General features: G+C 39.3%; 1 protein-coding gene across 2 annotated transcripts in view; it reads right to left on the bottom strand.

Moving 5' to 3' along the window:
• Positions 1-20,231, bottom strand: part of EPHA3 (EPH receptor A3) — a 174,929-nt gene that overhangs the window by 34,388 nt on the left and 120,310 nt on the right. The window contains exons 6-10 of one of the 2 annotated variants that reach the window (XM_059491578.1): positions 14,430-14,554; positions 7,440-7,602; positions 5,876-5,978; positions 5,357-5,424; positions 1,669-1,794 (exon numbers count right to left, since the gene is read on the bottom strand). In XM_059491578.1, coding sequence (XP_059347561.1) covers positions 1,669-1,794; positions 5,357-5,424; positions 5,876-5,978; positions 7,440-7,602; positions 14,430-14,554 — 585 coding nt within the window. The remainder of the gene's footprint in view (positions 1-1,668; positions 1,795-5,356; positions 5,425-5,875; positions 5,979-7,439; positions 7,603-14,429; positions 14,555-20,231) is intronic. The other variant, XM_059491584.1, reaches the window with a different exon arrangement.

Raw genomic sequence — 20,231 nt, 5'->3', positions numbered from 1 at the left:
AAAAAAGGTGTTATTACAGCTTCAGCACAAGTTTTAATGTAAAAAGTTTGCAGGAACCCTCTGGCACTTGGCTCAGTTGGTTTGAGCAGGGTGCTGGTAATGCCAAGGTCCAGATTCAATCCCTGTGGGGGGATTCATTTGAGAGTTGGGCTCCACAATCCCTGGGGGTCCCTTCCAACCCAGAATAAACTGTGATTCTCACTGCAGTGGAGCAGGGAGGCTTTTAAAACATCTGACCCTACAAAATTTTTCCTCTGTTTGCAGAGGCCATATTTGACAAATTTTGATTTACTTCTTATTCTGCTGTGCATCCTGACTAAAAACAGGTCAGAACAACCAAGCTGTAAAACATGGCATGATCCTAGGAACTCCTTTTCTAGATTCATATATTGCACACAGCCCAAATTTACAAACTTTGCATTTGTGAGGCTCCTGAAAGTCTTGCAAGGAAACACACTGCTCCTGGACTTTAATTTAGAGTATCCCTCCTTCTCCATCCCCACACAAATTCCCTGCTATGTGCAGTAAGCAGAGCTTTGCTGCCTTGACTGAAGATAATGGAGAACAGTGCACTCTTGTGGGGCAAAATTAAAACCAGCAAGGAACATGGATTCCATCTTTCCATAAAATACCTTCAAATAACAACAGTTGAGTAGCTTCAGTAAGAGAATATGAAAACTGTTCCTTTTGTTTGCTGGGTGATTCAGGAGATGCACTGAGTGCAGTACCTTGGATTCTGCACATTTTCCAGCTGAAAATCTTTTGCTGTGCACTCAGAGTCTGTCTCTTACATCTCATGGTTTTAATTCAAACCATATACTTAGAGAGAAGCCAAAAAAATCAATAGTAAAGGAACAAGTATTTTTCAATGGATTAAAAATCAATAGTACTCCTCATAAATGCTTTAATATAGGAGGAAAGGCAACACTCCATGATCTCCTGGCTCAATGAGACAATCTGCCACTTCACTTCAAGGAGCAAGCTCACATTCCATCAGGAGCTACATGCTCCATTGCAACACTTGTTGTAATGAGAATTTCTGTAATCTGGCTCCAGATACAAAATCTGATCATTTCACCAACTTGTTTCCTGTAAATCCAACAACCTGTGGCATCTTTATGGCTCAGACAACCAGTTATTGGACAGACAACCCTTTCCTCCTAAATCAATAATTCAAATCCCAAGCAGTGACCAAAATCAATCCAATAGCCAAAGGTCACTGCAGCCTGATAGATGCCTGGTGACTGCTATGAAATGAGTTTGTGGTTTCACTCAAGGCATAATAGTCAAGAGTCCTTTTATGGGGAAAGAGAAAAAAAAAAAAGAAAACATCTTCACAGTTGATAACATTTCCTGTGCTGACAGATTTTAAAGAGAAAGATAGAAGTAAGGCAGAATGATCTTTTCCCTTACAACAGTGGTGCACTCAAGTATGGGCTTGGTGTCCTTTGAGAAGCTGTCTTGCTGTCTCCTTTCTTTCAGGAAAAAAAAGAAGTAGAAAATTGTGTGCCCTTAACTTTGCACTAAAATCAGCTGCAAATGTAACCTGCTAATTTGAAGACTTCCTAGAACATTTTCTTTCCAGTAACAACTATGAACCTAAAGACATAAAACAGTATATACACAGCAAAAATATGTCTTTAATTCAGTATAGATGGTGGTCATTACCTGCTCCAACTACTTTATCAATGGATATATTGGAAGCATCCAGTTCCTTGGCAAACTCATGCACAGCTTGGTTGGGATCCTCATATGTGTGTGGATCTACATAAGTTCTCAGACCTGGGAGTTTTACTGTGTAAAAACAAATTCAGAGAGAAAATGTTACTTAGACTTGAAATAAAACTCATGAGACAACAGAAACCAAATCAATAGAAGGAAGGAAGGAGAAGGAAAGAATTTCCTTTGAAGAAGTAAATTCTTCAAACCAAACTGGTTTCTGTGGGTCCTCAGATTCTTTGTACAGTGTGAAACCAGACACTAATGCAGAGAAGTGTGATAACCTATTTCAAATATCTGCAATTTAAGGCAACATTTAGATGCTGCCTTAAATTGACCCTTCCAAAGTAACAAAAAAGGGGCAAGGAACAAAGTGTGTTGCTACAGTCAACCTGACAAGTTCTTAGGAATATATTAAGAAATCAGATTAACTCCAGCTTTTTTTTTTCCTAAGTCCATCAACAAGATGCATAATAAGAAACTTATACATTAAAAAATGCACCCCTGCCTCAATCTCTCTGCCAGAACATTCAAGGATGGCAGACAATTGTTCTGAATAAAGGCTGGTTCTAGAGCTTTGTTCCCCATAAATCCATGTTATTATTTTGGGCACCTCTAGAGTTTCTTGGCTAGGGATTGCTGGAAGAGATCATTGTCAACCTTTGCCTCCAACAAAAATGCTGAAAGCAAAGCACAGGCTCATTCCCCCTGCCCAGCTCAAAGCCTTGCACACAATCCCTTCTGTGCCTGCCTCTGTTGTACTCTTTTTACAACAGGAATATGTTTTATTAACAAAAAGTGAAATACTCAGCTTGAAGTTTTCTGCTTCTGACACAAACCCTTCATTCCCAGACATGTATTCCAGCTTTCCTTAACTGTACCAGTAGGTCTTGTAAAAGATATTAACTCCTTCAACAAACACTGCTCTGACCCACTCAGTAATATCCTTTCCAGCTTAGCATTATTATACTGCAGCAACTTTTTCACTGCTGAAGATGTGGGAAAAAAAATCATTGGACAGTGAGAGCACAAAATTGTTTTATCAAACAATGCAAAGTGTATGAATAAAAAGAAGAAAACCCTCAATTTTATGAGGCTTTATTGGTCTAAGAATATAATCATACCAGTTATGACAACTGGGTAACACAGCAACAAACAAAAAAATTATAAAACTGAGTTCCCAAGCTAATTGTCTTGAAAACAAAGCAAAGTAAGAGCCATGCTCCCAACACAAGGGCTGCATGTGCACAGCCTTAAAAGCCAACCGTGTTTCCTTCAAGAGCCTGATGATTACAGAATTACCTGCAAGTAAAACAAAAAGTAATTGGCTGTATATTGCTGTTGGTTAAAAATCTTGTAAATGCTCCTTCCCGTCCATGCTGAATGTACATTACAGGCCCCCTCACATCCCCAATAAAAATAACAATTAAAAGCTTCTGCACTGTGGGGTTTTTGGCTTGGGATTTTTAATGCTGACCCCAGAGGTTCCCAAGATCAGGTGATGGTGGCTGCAAGGAGAATAATCCCCTCACACCAATAATTAAGGGCAGCCTGTGCAGTAACTGGGTTCTGTCATGAAATACAGATAATAAACACGTGCACATGTGTTAAGCTGCACTACTTTACAGCTCATTCTGTGCAAACATAATAATTTACATTTTCATTTTAACGGCACAAATTGCCCTAAAGGTAGCAAAAAAATAAAAAGGCCCAGCCAGAGGAGGCAAAGGGAGAGGATCTGAGGAGGTGAAACATTTTTGTTCCTTTGAAGTAATATTATAGGATTTGTAATAAGGCTGCAGGGAATAGCTCATGGCTGGAGCCTTTTTAAAAGTAATTCAGAGTAAACTGACTGAAATAAACCAGCTGCTGTGTATAAGATGCTGAAAGTTTACGACAGCCATGGAAGTTACTTTGTCATTTTCAGTTCATGAGAGCAATTTTCTTACTTTTTGGGAATGACTGTAATTTGGTAGATTGAAAATTTCAACAGCCACACAGGTACATACTTCCAAATTGTAACAGATAAATATCTGCAAAATCCATAATAAATAATTTTCAAGAACTTCTAACAGACATACCAGACCCATGATTGGCTCTGGTCTTATTGCATAGTGAATCAGCATGGCACTACTCAGAAAACAGTACATAAATATCTAAAGCCAAATTAAAAGCAATTTAATCCACAGGAATTTAACAGCACTGCCATGTTTAAGAATAGTGATTGCAACTTTCCATTGTGTGGGAGTAGGGAGAGCAAATTCTGACCTGTTATTTGTCTGTGACACTTATTTTACTGGCTGCTTTTATTTTATAACCTCATTAAATTTGGATGATGAAGCATTAATTCTACAGGCCACATGTAACCTTAGAGATTTTTTTGAGAATAGTTGGTTAGCAGTTGTTGGGCTGCAGCTTGTGTATCCCCTGACAGTGCTGGGGAAGGAGACAGAAATTGTGGATATTCCTGCTCTTGGCTCTCTGGAGATAAGGAGAGGCAGGAAACTTTAAAGAATAATAATTTGAACAGTCAGAGCATAGTTATTCCATTGTCACAAGGATTGGGAAGCAGCTTTAATTTCCAGCTACTGCAGGTAAATCCCTCATTAAAATGTTAATTCGCTTATATTTGGGGAGGGGCAACCTGATTATGGTACCAGCAGCTCTGTTCTTGCAAACAGCAGAGTGCCAATGTTGTGTGCAAAAAACCCAACAGATATTAATGTTACAACATGCTAAACAACAGAAATACATGGCTCAGCCATGGTTTACATGGTGTAGCAGGACACTCATCTGGAGCTGAAACAGTTTCAAAGATGAACTACTGCTTCTTATTAAACAAAGCCTCATTAGATATCAATAATTATGTAGGTGAAAAAAAATATTTTCTTGTCTTGGTGTCTATTAGGGGCCTTAACTTTGCCTGTAAGGATTTAAAAATCCAAAGTACAGTGATTAAATGAAAAACCAACCAAGTAATCCTCCCATTCCTGATCGCAAATTAGGCTATCACCTTCTTTTCCCCTCAGCTTCTCCTGCTCCAAAACTAATTTTTTTCCTGTTTAAAGGGTGTATGGATGGAGCTTTGCCTGTGAAACAACCTTTAGGATTCACAGCAACAACCTTTAGGATTCATGGAAAAGTGTAACAAAATTACACACATTGCAAAGGGGAACCAGAATCAGATTATTACAATTATTTGTAGGTGAACTTTTTCAAGCAAGCAATTTTCACAGCAGCTTTGGTGTTCATCAAGATGCGTTTAATTTATGCATATTTTGCTTTGGGAAAGGAAAATATGTTTCTCAGACTTTATATAATGAGGAAGATGCACTTGTACTCTGGATTTCAGTGCTGCACAGCAGGATAAATATTACAATTCCAAACACATGCATTGTTTGAACATAGACAGAGATGTTTTGCTCATTACTAACCTGAACACAGATTAAAGAAGTTGAAACAAAGAATAATTGTTTGGGGAAAATCCCCTTACCCACAAGAGAGGGGATAATTCTCTTCCTAATTTCACCTTGGTTTAAGTGAGGTATGGTTCTTTTTTTTTTTAATTGAAAAATATCAGTTTCCTAGGGGAGGAATTCAACAGATCTGGAAGCATTAAAAGGCTTCAGTAACTTACAGTGTCCATTCCCAAAATGCAGCCTTTTCTCATCAGTGCCATGTTTAGACTTTTTGTATCCACAGAATCTACAAGCAAAGAGAAAAAAAAAATTAATACAGAGAATTTTATGTGTTAACTGCAGGTGGAAACAGAACTGTGCAGTTTTCCCTGCACAATTAAAAGCCTGTTTGAAAGTTTAATGATATTTACATTCTCTGTGCCCTATAGAGGCATGTGATGTTCTCAGGGAATTTGAGGAAATTGGCTAATGAGAGGATTTGTTGATTTTTGACCCCTACAGTTTAATTTTACAATTGCCTGAGAATGTGTTTATAGCATTTTTTAACAACTGCTGCATGATTTGGGCTGCTAACATGAGCGGGCTCATTACTGACTGTGAGCAGTGCTTGGAGCTCCTGGGCAGCAGACAAAGGATTAAAAAACAACCACACCATGACACCCCATGTGCCACTGTCACCAGGGCCCCCCTGGGATGTGGCAACAGGAGAAAATGTGCAAATCAGACCCCAGACTCACCTCCCAATCAGGACATACACCACCACGGTGAGGAGGATGATGGCCACTGCTGCTGAAATGGCAATCAGCACCACCTGGCTGTTCTCACTGGAGATGGAGAAGGCTGCAATGGCAACACAAAAGCATGTAAGTAACCTCACACACACACCCCTCATTGGTGACATCAGAATTTACATGCACATAGGGGACAGGCATCATTATATAGCATTTGGTCTCCTGCCAGATATTGAATCCAAGACATAATTTTTCATCAAACAAATAAATACAAGGAAAGAAAACTTTAAACTCCAGAAACCTTTGCCTATTTATCAAAGCTGTTTCTGCTACTCTCAGTTGGTACTTTGGCTAATTGTAGCAACTGCTGGCAAACTGATGCTAATATAAAAACATATACATAAATACAAAGATACATGTCATGTATGCCATACATACTTTATGTCGTGCTCAGTAAGGAACACTTCCTTGGCAAGAAATCCCATAATCATCACCTTCACTTCCCCTTCGGTATGATGGAAAGTGTTCTTAGGAGCTAAGTTTCCCAGTAAAGCCTGACAATATCCACATGAAGGTTGTGGAAGGCCAGGGCATGCAGGCACAGATGTCTACAGGGAAAACAGGGGAATTTTCTGCCTTATTTTGGGTATCTCCCTGTGGTGCCTGAGCATGGAACTTTACAAAATTAACTGTTATAAAATGACAGGATGGCTTCAGACCTTTGGTGTGAGGACCAGTGTCCAGCTACCATTTCTGACCTAGATAGGTTAGAGAGCCTCTGTTTAGGGTCATAGCATTCCCATTTGTGCCTGTTAGCCACAGCTGCACCTATTTATGATAACTGGGTAACACAGCAACAAACTCATGCCATTTGTTGGTCATCTGGGTATTTGTATGCTTCTTATTGAGATGTGCACCCCTGTCTCCTTCCACATTTCTATTTCTTCAATTTCCCCTTCTTTTGGCGGCATTACTTTGCAGAGAAAACTCATTAACCTCTAAACTGTTAGGCTTTTAATCTCTGCAACTATTTTTTCCTCCTTATTGTAATTGTCCTAACTTGGGTTCTAGTTTCAACAAGAACACCAAAACTGCAAGTCACCATAACAGCAATTTTTAACTCTTTTTCCTAAACATGAAACTTATTTGCCTTTCAGAATAAGAGCTGGGGTGGAGAAGGAAGAAGTGGGGATGAAATACATGACGTATCTCAAATATACACAGAATCAGGGTGAAAGATTTAGCTTGACACTACTCTTTGTTTTCTATGACACCTCCTCCCTCAGCAAGAGCCACAGTCTAGCAAGGTATCAGTTCTGGTCTGAGAAAAAAGTAGGGTAGGGAATGGAAGAAAACACCACCTGTGATAGTTCTGGGATAGAACTTTCCTTACAGCCTGTTTCAAGTTTAATGATAAAACATAAAGTTATCCAGCAGTGCTACCAAGAAAGACACATCATAAATAGCTATGAGACACATTTCCTCAGCTAGAGCAGGAGTGAAAGCAGCCATTGAGATCAGTCAGGAACTGGGCAGGATGTCAGCAAAAACCTTGTGAACAGATACATACAGTCTGGGCTGGTCTCAAACTCAAACTTGCGGCTGCTGGTGCCGTATCCAGCTGCGGTCCTGGCTCGGATTTGGAAGACGTAGGTGGTGTCAGGCTTGAGGCCACTGATGGTCACATTGGTGCCCCTGGCTCTCAGAATTGTATAGCTTGTCTCTTGTTCCTGCTTTTGAAAAAAGACATCAGATTAAAACCACACCCTAAAAAAAAAAAAAAAAAAAAAAGGTGGTTGGCTCTAAATTACTACAAAAGTCCTGGAGACCACTGGTGTATTTTTGAATATTTATAGCCTAACAAACACTTGTGCAAACATTCATTTTCAATCATCTTTTAACATGATATCTTAAATCATCAGATTTGCCATGGTATTGTGCTGTAAATTGAACACTAGACATGCTGAGTTTATGACATTTTACTAAATGGTTTTGCATCATTTTGTCAGTGGTCTGTAATACAACAAGAAAATTATTAAAAGATTATTTAAAAAACATAAATCAGATTTGCCTACTGCACTGATCTGGAAGTTGTAACAGGCCAACTTAGACATTTTAGGGCCCTGCAGAGCTGTTGCAGGATGCAGTTTTTACTGCCTCACATTTTACAAGACAGTGGTTACCTCTGTAACAGTCAGAAGGGAAACCCCACTCAGGCTCCTCAGCTCGGCAAAAAAGCAGATTTAGCTGGTTTTCTATTATGCCATAAAAACTATGAGATAGTTGTGTCCATCCTCATTTGGACAAAACCACACTGAACTCAGTCCTGGACTATGTTCATAAACCCTTCTCTGCTTAAGAGTCACCTATGTCTGACATAATGTTCTTTATACAAAATAAGAGGCGGACTGGTTTATAATTTGGTAAATTTGGATACACTTCACACTGTGTAAAAAGCTAATCCTGATAAAAGCATGTCTCTGTCTCACTGTAAGCACATAATCTTAACATCTAAGCATGCATTTTGGGCCTGAGGTACTGCTTATTTTACTAAAGCCATCTTGTACCAAAAGAGCATTTTTGGCTTCCTAAATATGGCAGCTGGAACTGTGTCAGGAAAAAAAAATGCTCTTGGCCAGCAGCCACACATGTGGGAAACTGTGAGAATCTCAATTGTTCAGGATCCCCAGCATGAACTTTTTTTATTCTGGAGGTGGTGGGGATTTCATGTGATGTCCTTTTGCTTTGAGCCCCGTGCAGAACACTGCGGCCATTGAATCCTGCCGGGCTGAGAGCGGCAGCCCAGCGCGGGCATGTCGGATGCAGAGCATCTCACCCAACCCTCATCGTGTCTATGGCATTGCATTAGCTGCTCAGGGGCTGACATTTTCACTCTGACAGCTCTGCAGTGCCAGTGCACGAGCTCAGGGGCTGGAAAGCACCCAACACACTCATTGCCATTTCACCTCCAGGTGTAAAGTTCAAGTGACTGGAGTTGTTTTAGTGTGTTTGCTCTGCTGTCTGCAGGAATAGAGTCAGGATATTCTAGGTTAGTAGGTGAACATCAGAAACTGCTCACTTTGGTGCTAAAGAAGACTAAGTGCCCTGTTCTTGGCATTACTTTGATATACAGAAACAGAAACATTTACACCATGGTTAGGAAAATTGCCAGAATCTCCATGTAGTACTCAACATTATGTTTGTGAGAAATCACAATGAAAGGAAAAAAAAATAAAGAAAACAGAAAAAGCAGCTAAGTGCCTAAAAGTTACCATCCAGAATCGAAACCTCAGATAGGGGGAGCTGGACCCAGTCTTCAAAGAATGACTATAAAAATGTTGACCATGGCCCATTTTCTTTGCACAGTAAAAATAAAAAGGAAATCAGCATTGGACCTCCTCAGAGTTTCCCAACACTTCTCTAAAAAGTCCTCTGTTCTAAATTCAGGGGGGCAAATTTACAGGAGCACACTGTAAAGAGCTAACAGGCTTGTGTTAAATTATTTATTTTTGAACTAACAAAGGCCTAGTATTATAATTTGCAGGCTTTCCTTATCTCATCATTCAGTTGGATATAGGCAACTATTTTAATTTCAAAGACATAATAATCTTGTCTTTAAAACACAACATCTTTTGTGTATGCTATGACTGGACATTCATTTTGATCTCGCTTCAGGCTGCTTTTATGAAATGCAAACATTTCCTTCTGGTGCAGATACATACGTGCAAGGGAAAACACAGTCATGGCCCTGTCTGTTAATAATCCACATTGGAACTTGGAAAATAAACCTTTAAAACAATGGTATGGAGGATGTCATGGTATCTCAGTTTATGGGAAGCTTTTTACACACATATTTTGTAAGTCATTTTTTATGTTCGTAGTAATCAAATCAGCGCAACACCACATAAAAGCCCAAGTTTATCTTTCCTGTGGATAAAGCAAAACTTCAGAGATACAGCACTAGAGCTCCCATAAGCAGGAGGAATACACAAAAAGAAGACTCAGTCCTTGCCAAGCAGAACTTCAACCAAACACTCTGAGGATAAATTTGAACTTGGATGCACAAAGCAATTTCTTCCTGAATATTTCTGTATAGTTTATCAGACACAACCTTTGCTGGGAAGCAAATCCTACTGCTGTTAGGGTCTCATTTGCAAGTGACATTTTATAATTTTACACTTTGTTTTACAAAAATCATATATTGGAGACATTTTAAATTGATACCAGGAAGGATGAATGGTTTGCCCTTTTCCAGATAAGCACAGAAAGTGCTTATATTATAGAAGGAAAAATATTTTTTCCATCAGCTTCACATGCACTTGAGAGGCCAAAACCTGCATACACATTTCTAGGAGGAGGCCACAGTCCTGATACAGCTTCCCTTATTGCCAGAAGTGAGCTCTGCATGGATATGACATTTCCTACAAGTCTTGTGGAGCACTCATGGTCTACCTGCACTTAAAGCCAGAATAATTAGAGTTCAAAAGCAACAAAGTGCATTTGAATATAATGCACTTTTTCAATCTCCAAGTGCAGAGATCTGTATTGGCTGTAACCACTGATCACACAATTCCTATGATGGCAAAAGCAAATCTATTTCAGTAACCTGAGCCTGCAGCTGAATTTCATTCATTGTTTGTAGAAGACTCCATCTTAATAAAGAGTATGTGATTTAATTGTAAGCCACATATTTAGTTGAAACAATTAATAGTTTATGAGTGGTTTTTAAGAGATGGCTTTCTTCTGTACCTTCACATGACAAGATACTCCTTCAAGAGAACATGATTATGTGAATAAGGACAAGGAGGAAACAAGAATAGGGCTTGTGCAAGGGAAAACATGGCTTTGTTATTTATGCATTTTGATGGATGAGACACTTAAAATTCAGCACAGCATTATATGGATGAACTAAACTGAGGTGTCATTTAGTACTATTACCTTAACATAAAATGTTATGCCTTACCATAAAGTAAATGCCTAAAAATTCCATATGGTCTCCCTCTGAGAGATTTTGTTTCTTTTAAATGTTTTGAATAAATACTGACGGGGGCTTCATAATAAAGCTCTAAATTGTATTTTTTTGCAAAAATACAATTCTATTCCAAATACTGCTGCTGAAAAACTGCCACTCAGTTCATCATGCTATGAAATGCTCAAAGCCTGGTTGGATGCAGCTTTGGACACCTGAGATAGTGGAAATTATCCCTGCCTATAGCAGAGGGTCACGGATGATCTCAAAGTTCCTTTCCAACCCAGGCCATTCTGATTAATTCCAAGGAGTTGAAATAGTTTCCTAAAGCTGTAGGAAATTAAAATTTCTTTAGACACATATAAAGCTCTGCTGTTTCAGCTACACAAAAGCAATAACTGATGAAAAAACCCCAAATGAGCAGGGTAATTAACTGCCCTTGAGAAACTGAATATATTTCACATATTTTATGACAATAATCCATGAGAAAAAAACTACAAGATATTATAATTTATATACATGACATTGTATTTTTTATTCCGAATCTCTTGTAAGATCCTAAATCCTTAAGACCAGCTTAGCAACATAATGCCACGAACAAGATGTATGACAGAATTGGGCTGACCTGCATTGCTCTATTAATGCTCTGTTTTTTAATTTCTAAGAGATGACAAAAGACATATCAAGTGAAAACAAGCAGGATGAAAAAGGATGGCTCAACACAAACCATTTACCAGCAATCAGGTGTGAGTTGTCAGGAGAAACACCCAGATTTGGTAACTCTGAAGGGTTTATTTCCACTTAACAGCAGCGGATTTTCTGATGAGCACAACCAAGATGATTTCTGAAGCAGAAAAATCAAATGCACTGGACCAGTTTGAAAAGAAACCTCTCCTCTTAAAAGAGGAGGGAAGGAAGCATGCACAGAGATCCCAGACTGAAAAGCAGCATCTTTCAAAGGCGTTTTGTGGAGGAATGAAGAGTAACAATTCTGCATGAGCTGCTCTGGCCTCAAGTAAGTTTATCAGAGAATTAGTTTTGAACCTATTTGCAAAGCTTAAAAATACATAGATTCAAGTCTCCTGACAACAGATTTGCTTTTTACTTTTTTTTTTCCCCCTCATAAACCCTGAGGAATAGGCTTCTGACTCCCCAAGGGCCTGCAGAACACACATTAAAAATGCTGGTGCCAGAAAGGTTGGCTTTTTAAAAGCCTTTTGCTCTAAATGGTCTGGCTCCCATTGTCAAGCACTTGGCTCCCTGGTTTAAGAAAACTGTCTGGTGCATATGAACTCTTGATCACAGACTTCAAAGGGGAAAAACACATGTGCAAGATCAGCCCCCTAAGACTGGTGGGTTGTCTTATAAAGCTGTCTTCTGACAACCAAGTGCTCCCTCAGAGTGGATACACCCGGTGGGAATAGGAGCTGTGTGCTCTGTCTGTGCATAAAACAGCACTGCATGGCAATTTTCTTGAACAGAAAACCCCAATTTTGGTGCAGAAAGATGATCAAAACATCCCAAACCAAAACAAATAAAACTTATAGGTGATTTAATTAAAATTAACTGAATGTGCACAGCAGGGGAAAAATCTCTCCCTTTGGGGCAAGTAAAACCCAAGAGATCACCTGTGCTGTTTTTGGCTGGGGTGGAATTAATTTTCCTCAAAATATCCAGCTGTAGCTTTGGGAATTGCACTGAAAACAGATAGGTTTGATAATAGAGAGATATTTTTGTTATTGCTGAGCAGTGGTTGCAGTGTCAAGGCCTCTTACACCTTTCCAAAGAGGAGGCTGGGGGTGAGCAAGGATTTGGGAGGTGACAGAGCCAGGACAGCTGATCCCAGCTGAGCACATGGATATCCCATCCCACATGGCACCATGCTCAGCTTGTAAGGCTGGGATAGAAGAAGGAAGAAGGGGATATTTGGAGTGTTGGCATTTGTCTTCCCAAGCCCTGCTTTCCTTGGGATGACTGAAATTGATCTTGTCCCAATTGAAATTAAAAAAAGAAAACAATGTGGAAGCCCACAGATGCTGCTCACTTAAGTGAGACTGAGTTGAAATGTTTTTGATGATTTCTTTTTTCCCCCCTTATCACCAGCACATGGTATGTTTAGATTTTTACCAAAGTCTTTGAAGGTTCAAGTGCTCAGCAAAAAAACTCTTCCCAAAATCAGATTACATAAATTTGGGAGAAATCTTTCAAGCATCCAGCCTTCTGATCCTCTTTCTTCATGTGAAGATCAGGCATGAGCTACCAACACCACATTGTCCCCCTCCAAAACTTCATGGAAAAAAATTTCTAAAGATTAACTGAATACTCATGGAGTATTTTTAAAAGCATTTTTTTAGAGGATATTATCACTACATCTTCACTGGTATATATGAAATATAAGCCTGATTATTAGGTATGAAGACTGTTAGCTAATGCTCAATTAGCTAACAAGAAATCTGGCATTTTTTTCAATGTTTGTTAATTCCAGGAGCAATATATAAAACAGAGCTATCAATAGATCTATAAAAAATTGGCTAAACCACACTCCTCAATCTCCATGGCAATTTATGATATTTTCAATTCTACCAGTAAGACCTGCTAAAAACATACTACTACAAAGATTTTTTTTTGTAAGTATAGATCTCTATAGGATGTCTAAATGAACAGTTGTAAATAAAAGAAAATGTCAATAAAAAGCAGAAGGTAGATTTTCTTTCATTTGTAGTAATTTGCTTGCAATTTATGAATAATTCAGTTATTCATAGAAACAACATTCACAGTGCAACCAGCCCAGTAGGCCAGCCAACATTTTCCAAATAATTTTCATGTAAAAGATGCTCATGCTGCACAAAAGTGCCACCAGCATGTGACGAAATGTATGGGCACTGACAGCATATAGAACAGCATAATAAGGAAATTTTAGTTAGAGAAAATAAGAAAATAAAGGAACTATATATTGACTGCATTACTTTGTTTGTTTTATGTGCTTGGGGATTCCCTATGAGGGAGCTGGGGGTGCTCAGTCTGGAGAAAAGGAGACTCAGAGGTGACCTTATCACTCTCTGAGCTCCTGAAAGGTGCCTGTGCTCACCTGGGGCTGGGCTCTTTCTCCAGCAGCACTGACATAAGCAGAGCACACAGCCTCAAGCTGCACCAAGGGAAATATAGGTTGGATATTAGTGAAAAGTTTTTTACAGAAAGATTGATAAAGTTCTGCAATGTTCTGCCTAGGGAGGTGGTGGAATCCCCATCCCTGGGTGTGTTTAACAAAGCCTGGATGTGGCACTGGGTGCCAGGGTTTAGTTGAGGGCTTGGGGCTGGGTTGGACTCGATGAGCTTGAAGAGATCAAGAGTCAAGGATCAAGAGATGAAGGTCTCCTTTAACCTAGTCATTCTGCGAACTTGGTAGACAACACATTGATTTCACTTTGTATTTCCAGATGTTCTCATCACCAAAAACCGAGCAGTTCCAACACTCAGTGCTGTTGAGGGAGGCTGTACAAATCTGAGTGTTTCTGAACCCCTAACACAGGCAAGATGCAATGATTTCATCCCAGCAGTGCTGAGCAAACCCCTCCCCTTTGACCTTCCCACCTTTTCGTAGTATTTGACCTCGTAGTCCAAGATGATCCCGTTGGGATGCTCGGGCTCCTGCCAGGAGAGGGACACGCTGTTCCTGGATGTCCTGTCCTTCCTTATGACTGTGATGGGGGACGGAGCTGCAGAGGGGGCAGGGGGAGAGGGGAGGGAGAGAAGCAAACTGAGTTTATCTGTGTTCCAGCTCTTGGCAAAGAGTGAGGTTTTCATTTAATCCAGCAAGGGTCTGGCCCCTCACCGACAGCAGCAGCTGGATTGCAGCCGTGGTACTCCTGCCTTGGAGCACCCTGGCCTCATGGAAAACCAGCTGAGATTTTTTCCTCCACTGGAGGAGGACTGGTGGCAAGGCAGCAGATGGTTTTGATCTGCTACTACAGTGTTAGCAATGAAATATATTCAGTGGGAAATACAGAACAAAATAGCGGCAGTACCTGTTTGTTATAATGCTGAGGTATTATCATTACCAGACTCTGCAGAACTCTGACTTAGGACTTTCCTAACATTTTGATAAGAAAGTCTAAAAGGGGGCTGGGATGCATTAAAGTACAAGGAGCTCCTGGTACTCATGGCTGGGAATAACCATCAGCACAATTCAGCCTCTTTGGCATCATTATTTGGTGAAGTTCTCCAGATGAAAATTGCTCCCATACACACTTCACTTTTCACCACATTTCTTTGAAAATGAAAATGAATAAAAAGGGAAAATCTAAACTGCAAAATAACATAATTTTTTTATGTGCATTGATCAGGGTTAGGCATGACAACTGATTGCATACCATAGGTTCATACACCACCCACAACGTGGAAATAGTATCAATGTTAAACACACACATAAAAAATAATAATTACTTAAGATTCTTGAACATTGGTTCAATTTTAGACCACCCAGATCCATAAGTTGTTCCAAGACCCGGTCTGGGTTTCCTGGACTCAATGAAAGCTGTGCAATTTATAAAAATTATTTTGTTTTGTTTCTTTTGGGTTGACTTCCCACTCCAAATGCTTCTTTTCCATGGCTTTGGCTAAAATTCATCAGATTGTATTTTACAGATCACACACTGGAGGTTGTAACTGTCATTTAAAAAAAAAATCTTTTACTAATAAACAGTCTTTTATCTTAACATGTAAATAAAATCTGTTTATAAGTTCAACATTTGCTATCCTAATAAAAAGGCTCTAGAGCTGACCTCAACAATTTAGTATCGGCTGAATCCTCTGAAGCTTTTATTGTTCATATAAAACTAGCTGCACTTTATAGCCATTACATATTTGCATGCTTCAGCCAATGCCCTTTCTAAGTGGGTTTTCATTTTTGCAAAAGAACTTTTCAATAGTCAGGAGAAAAAAATTTAAAAGAGAAGAAAATTAAAGAGAAAGAAAAGTTTTAATTAAAATAAAATCTTGACAATTCATTCTGCTTTTGATTTTGCTGAACTTCCAGCAAAATATACTTTCTAGTCGTGAGTCATAATCTAAGTATTGAAATCCTCCTTTAACAGAGTGGAGGATCCACTTTTTCATATTCATTCCAGGCTGAACACGTCCTCTGAACAGCATTTTCACATTTCACACAGTTCACAAAATTTTAAAAAGTGGCAATTTTTTTTTCTTTTCTTCCAGCAGGAGGAATTTATCCTGAATTTAAATTCCTAAAATCAATTTGGGAGAAGCAGACACACGATTTGTGTGCAACAAACATCCTTCAGCAATTCTACTTGAATCCCGCAAACCAGTGCCAGAGCCAAAACACAAAGTGCTTAGCAGGCTGAACTTCCCTGCTGTAGCCAGCTCCATGGGAACTCATATATCCATACTTGCTGCTTTTATGCTCTCTTAAGTCATTTTTATGTCTTCTTTTTAAGTCAAGCTATTTATCCCTCTTTTTTTCTTTTTTTTTTTGGTATGTGGATAGATTATCAAACCCAGTACCCAGCTGTTAACACTTCCCATTAAGGTAAAATTAGTACTGATGTTATGAATAATTAATATATGATTAACAGAAATGGCTTTTCCCCTAATAAATTATGGTAATTTTGCTCTAAAAGATTCTCAGGGCAGGATGAAACAATGTTGCATGCTGCAATTCAGACAAACTTTTAAAAACAAGCTTTCTCGTAACACAGTATTAATTATTTTGAGCTCATTTGCACACATCTCTGCAGATGCTACCAGTAACTTATCTCACAGCAGTTTATTAGAAAACATCTGCTCTGCAGTTATCAATAACATCATAAAACATTCATATACCTTCCCTAATCCCTAGGGTTCCCAAAGCTGCTCAGAAATGAGACATTCAGAATCCCACTGCATGGGCTCAGCGAGGGGAGATAAATAATCAAGGGAACATCATGTTTCAACCACCTTTAATCTCACACCAAGGTGAGACAAAATGGAAAAAATTCCCAGCACAAAACCTTTCTTTGCAGGTTAGTGACAAGCTGGACTGTCACCGTTTTACATTTGAATGCATTCTTTTGGATTTTTTTTGGTATACCTGTTAGATAGATGTGTTTAAAAAGTGCTAGAAGGCTTGAACCCAATTAAAGAAAATACCTTGTTCAGATAACTGCTAACTTTATGCTTAAATCTACTACAATCAATGAATTTAAAATACAATAAGAGTTAAGGTAAACTGAATATAGCCCCAACCCAAGGCTGGGCTATAATTTGGAGAAATAACCTGACATTTGGACCATTTAATTAATTTCTTGTTGTACAAATGCTCAGAATACAATGTAAAACTTAATAAGCTCTGTTCTAAATACTGTCTAAACAGAAGTCAGCCTTTATTTCCATTTTGTAACATCAGAGCAGCTCAGTTACTGTATTTCACTATTTCATTAAAAGTGTCTGAAAATGCAGCAAAGAGAAAAATCAAAGTAAAGGCAGTTAACATTATAAACCAATAAACAGTGAAGGCATCACCGTGTGCAACAATGCTTAGACTTTAGTCTTCCATATGAGAGAATCAAGAGTTTGGTAAAGTGAATTAAATAACCACAACAGGATGAGATAGAATTAAAAATCAGGCTACAAAAAGGAAGAGAAATACATAATATTTAGAACAGCCATTTTTCATTGAATTCCCATTATTTTTCTAACTTAAATTGAAAATAAAATTTGAAATTTCTATCTTAAATCTGCAGCTCTCACTGACAAAATAACAAATAATGAGATATTATCAAACTTTTTTGGATTGAAATTTTAAAACTATACAGAAGTATCAACAGGAATGCAAAGTTTAAATTACTTCACCATTAAGAAAACTTGCACCTAAAGGTAAAACTTAAGGAGAGTATTTTTTTAGACTAAGAGGTTTCAGTGATTTTTTAATTAATCCCATGTCTTGTATGCTCACAGGTATTTACCTTTTTATAAATATTTTGATTTATGTATTAGCATTCAACTTCTTCACTTGAATAGGAACTGGATTTTTCTGACTAACTTTAGGCTTGTGTGGACATATATGAAGAGTTTCAGTCTCAGCAACCCCATGCAATGCACAGAGAGGCATTTTTACACTTCACATGGTTCGAATTTGTCTGGTACTGCAGCCTAACTGCTCTGAGCACTTAACAGGAACCCTGAAAACTCCCTGGAGCTAAGAGGGGAAATGTACTTTGAGCGCTCGCTGTTGTTAGGTAGCATTTGTGACAACTGGGAATGTGGATGTTGAAAAGGTAACAAACACAATGATTCAGGGAGCTCAGGCTCAAGTGTAAAAACCTCCTCAGTCATGACTATTAAAGGTGCAAGCAAATAACATGAAGGATCTGCAGAGACGACAATAAAACTCTGCTCAAATTGATTTCCCACTGAAACTGACCCCAACAGATGATTTGTTTTCCTCCAGTTTAATAGCAGCTATATATAAATTTCTTTATTGACTTTTTCCTTATTCCTTGGTTATTGTTTTCATATGTGACTGGCTTACAGATGTACAAATGCACTGAAAGAAAATTCCCTGTCCTGTGACAGGGAGAACTCAGTATTAACTCTGCGAAGGCACATGTGTACAACTGCTGAAACATTTAGTCCTATTGTTTCTGGCTTAGGTTTCTAGGTCACAAATTTAATTTTAGTAAAGGATTTAATTCTAAAATGACTCACAGCTCACTTCCAGCTTTTGCTTGCAAACAAAATATGCTTTGCCTAGGATATTTCAAACTATGCTGAAAGATGGTGACCAAGCAGAATTGACTATTCTACTCATTTTCAACTTCTGCCCTGCTGAAAAAATGGAAGGCTTTTTCCTTTTCCTTTCCTTAGAAAATTGATGCTTTTATTATCAAATCATAATACTGTAATCTGATATAACCCATAAATTTTCTTTAATGTCTATGATACCCCCAGGAGGTAATGTGGAACAAGAGCAGTAAATAAAGATCATAACCTGAAAATTAAATCTGCATTCTCTGATCCAAAGTAGGATCTGCTGGGACTCCAACCTAAATCTGCCAGTCTTAGAGGACCAGCATCCAAACCACAAAACTATCATGCAATTTAAAGTAGAAATAGCAGTGTTTGAATGAACAAACTGATCTCTCCCTTGAAGACAGTTTCTCTCTGGGACACTGGAGCCACATCCGCATCACGACAGGAGAGAACTCACCATGGTGCTGGCTCTGGCACTGCTCATAATGCTCCACACACGCATTTGGATTAGGATTAACACACAACCACCCAGCATCTGGGTTTTTTGGGAACCAACATTTTCTCTCTAGGTTTATCCATCTAATTCCACTACTCAATTTGTAAGAGTCCCAAGCACTGACTCATAAATCCATGTAATGATGTCACACCTCCATGACATGATCACACTAACACGAAGTCTGTGAACAGCTGTGCTTTAACTTGGAATCTTTAACACCTCCAGCATCTATTCTGTGGATTAGTGTGGAAGGGGTTTATGAGAGGAGGCTGCTCACAGAAAACAGCACCTGCCCCGTTTTCAACCTCCTCTGGCTGCACTCCTATTCACTTTCTCTGTTAAGCAGTGCTACAGGCTTGTGCTGAAGCAAGCAAGCCCCATCCCAGGGGCACATTCCAAGAAGGTCCCCAGGTGCCTCCCAGGAGGCAGGAGGAGGAGGAAACAGTCCCACTTTAACAACTCTTTGGAAACCTGCTAAACCCTCCACGCTGCTCCTCCAGGTACAACTCCCCACAGCTTCAAGGCACGTGCAGGCACAGCCCTTCGCCCTTTAATCTCCAGGACACGTAGTTAAACCAGCACAGTGCCTGTGTTTGTCCTCCTGCACCTTTTCCTTGAGCTGGAGCAGGCTCCATCTGTTTTTATGACCTGGGCTGTAAAATGTCACCTGAATCTGCAACATCACTGGGTGACCATCAGCCTGAAGGTGACATTCCTTCCTCTCATCCCACACCACCAAAAAGCCCCTCACACCAGCCCCAGGCTGGATCCTGGTAGGATTCCATCATAAGGAAGGGGGTGAAAAGGCTCACAGTTTCTGGGAGAAGGACTATCAAGATGACATTTACACACGCCAAAATGTGGAAGGAAAGAAACAGGAGGAAACTTCAAAGGCAAACTCAAGCAGGCTGCCATTGGATGGAACAAAGCTGGGCACATTTCTCCCAGAAACAGAAAAAAATTAAAAAGTGGTTTGTTCATTGCTGTTCTGATGGATGACTGCCTGCATTATGGCAGAAGTGCCCAAATGCATCTGTGAAAGGCTCCAGCCTGTGGTTACAGGCTCCAGAGCGGCTGCAGGCATTTCACAGGTGCTGAGGAAGAAAGACTGCAGGGAACTGGAAGGGGGGAAACAAGCAGCTTCAGCA

This window comes from Ammospiza nelsoni, chromosome 2 (genome assembly GCF_027579445.1).
Source record: "Ammospiza nelsoni isolate bAmmNel1 chromosome 2, bAmmNel1.pri, whole genome shotgun sequence".
NCBI classification, from domain to species: Eukaryota; Metazoa; Chordata; class Aves; order Passeriformes; family Passerellidae; genus Ammospiza; species Ammospiza nelsoni.
This window is presented reverse-complemented; position numbering and strand designations above follow the sequence as displayed.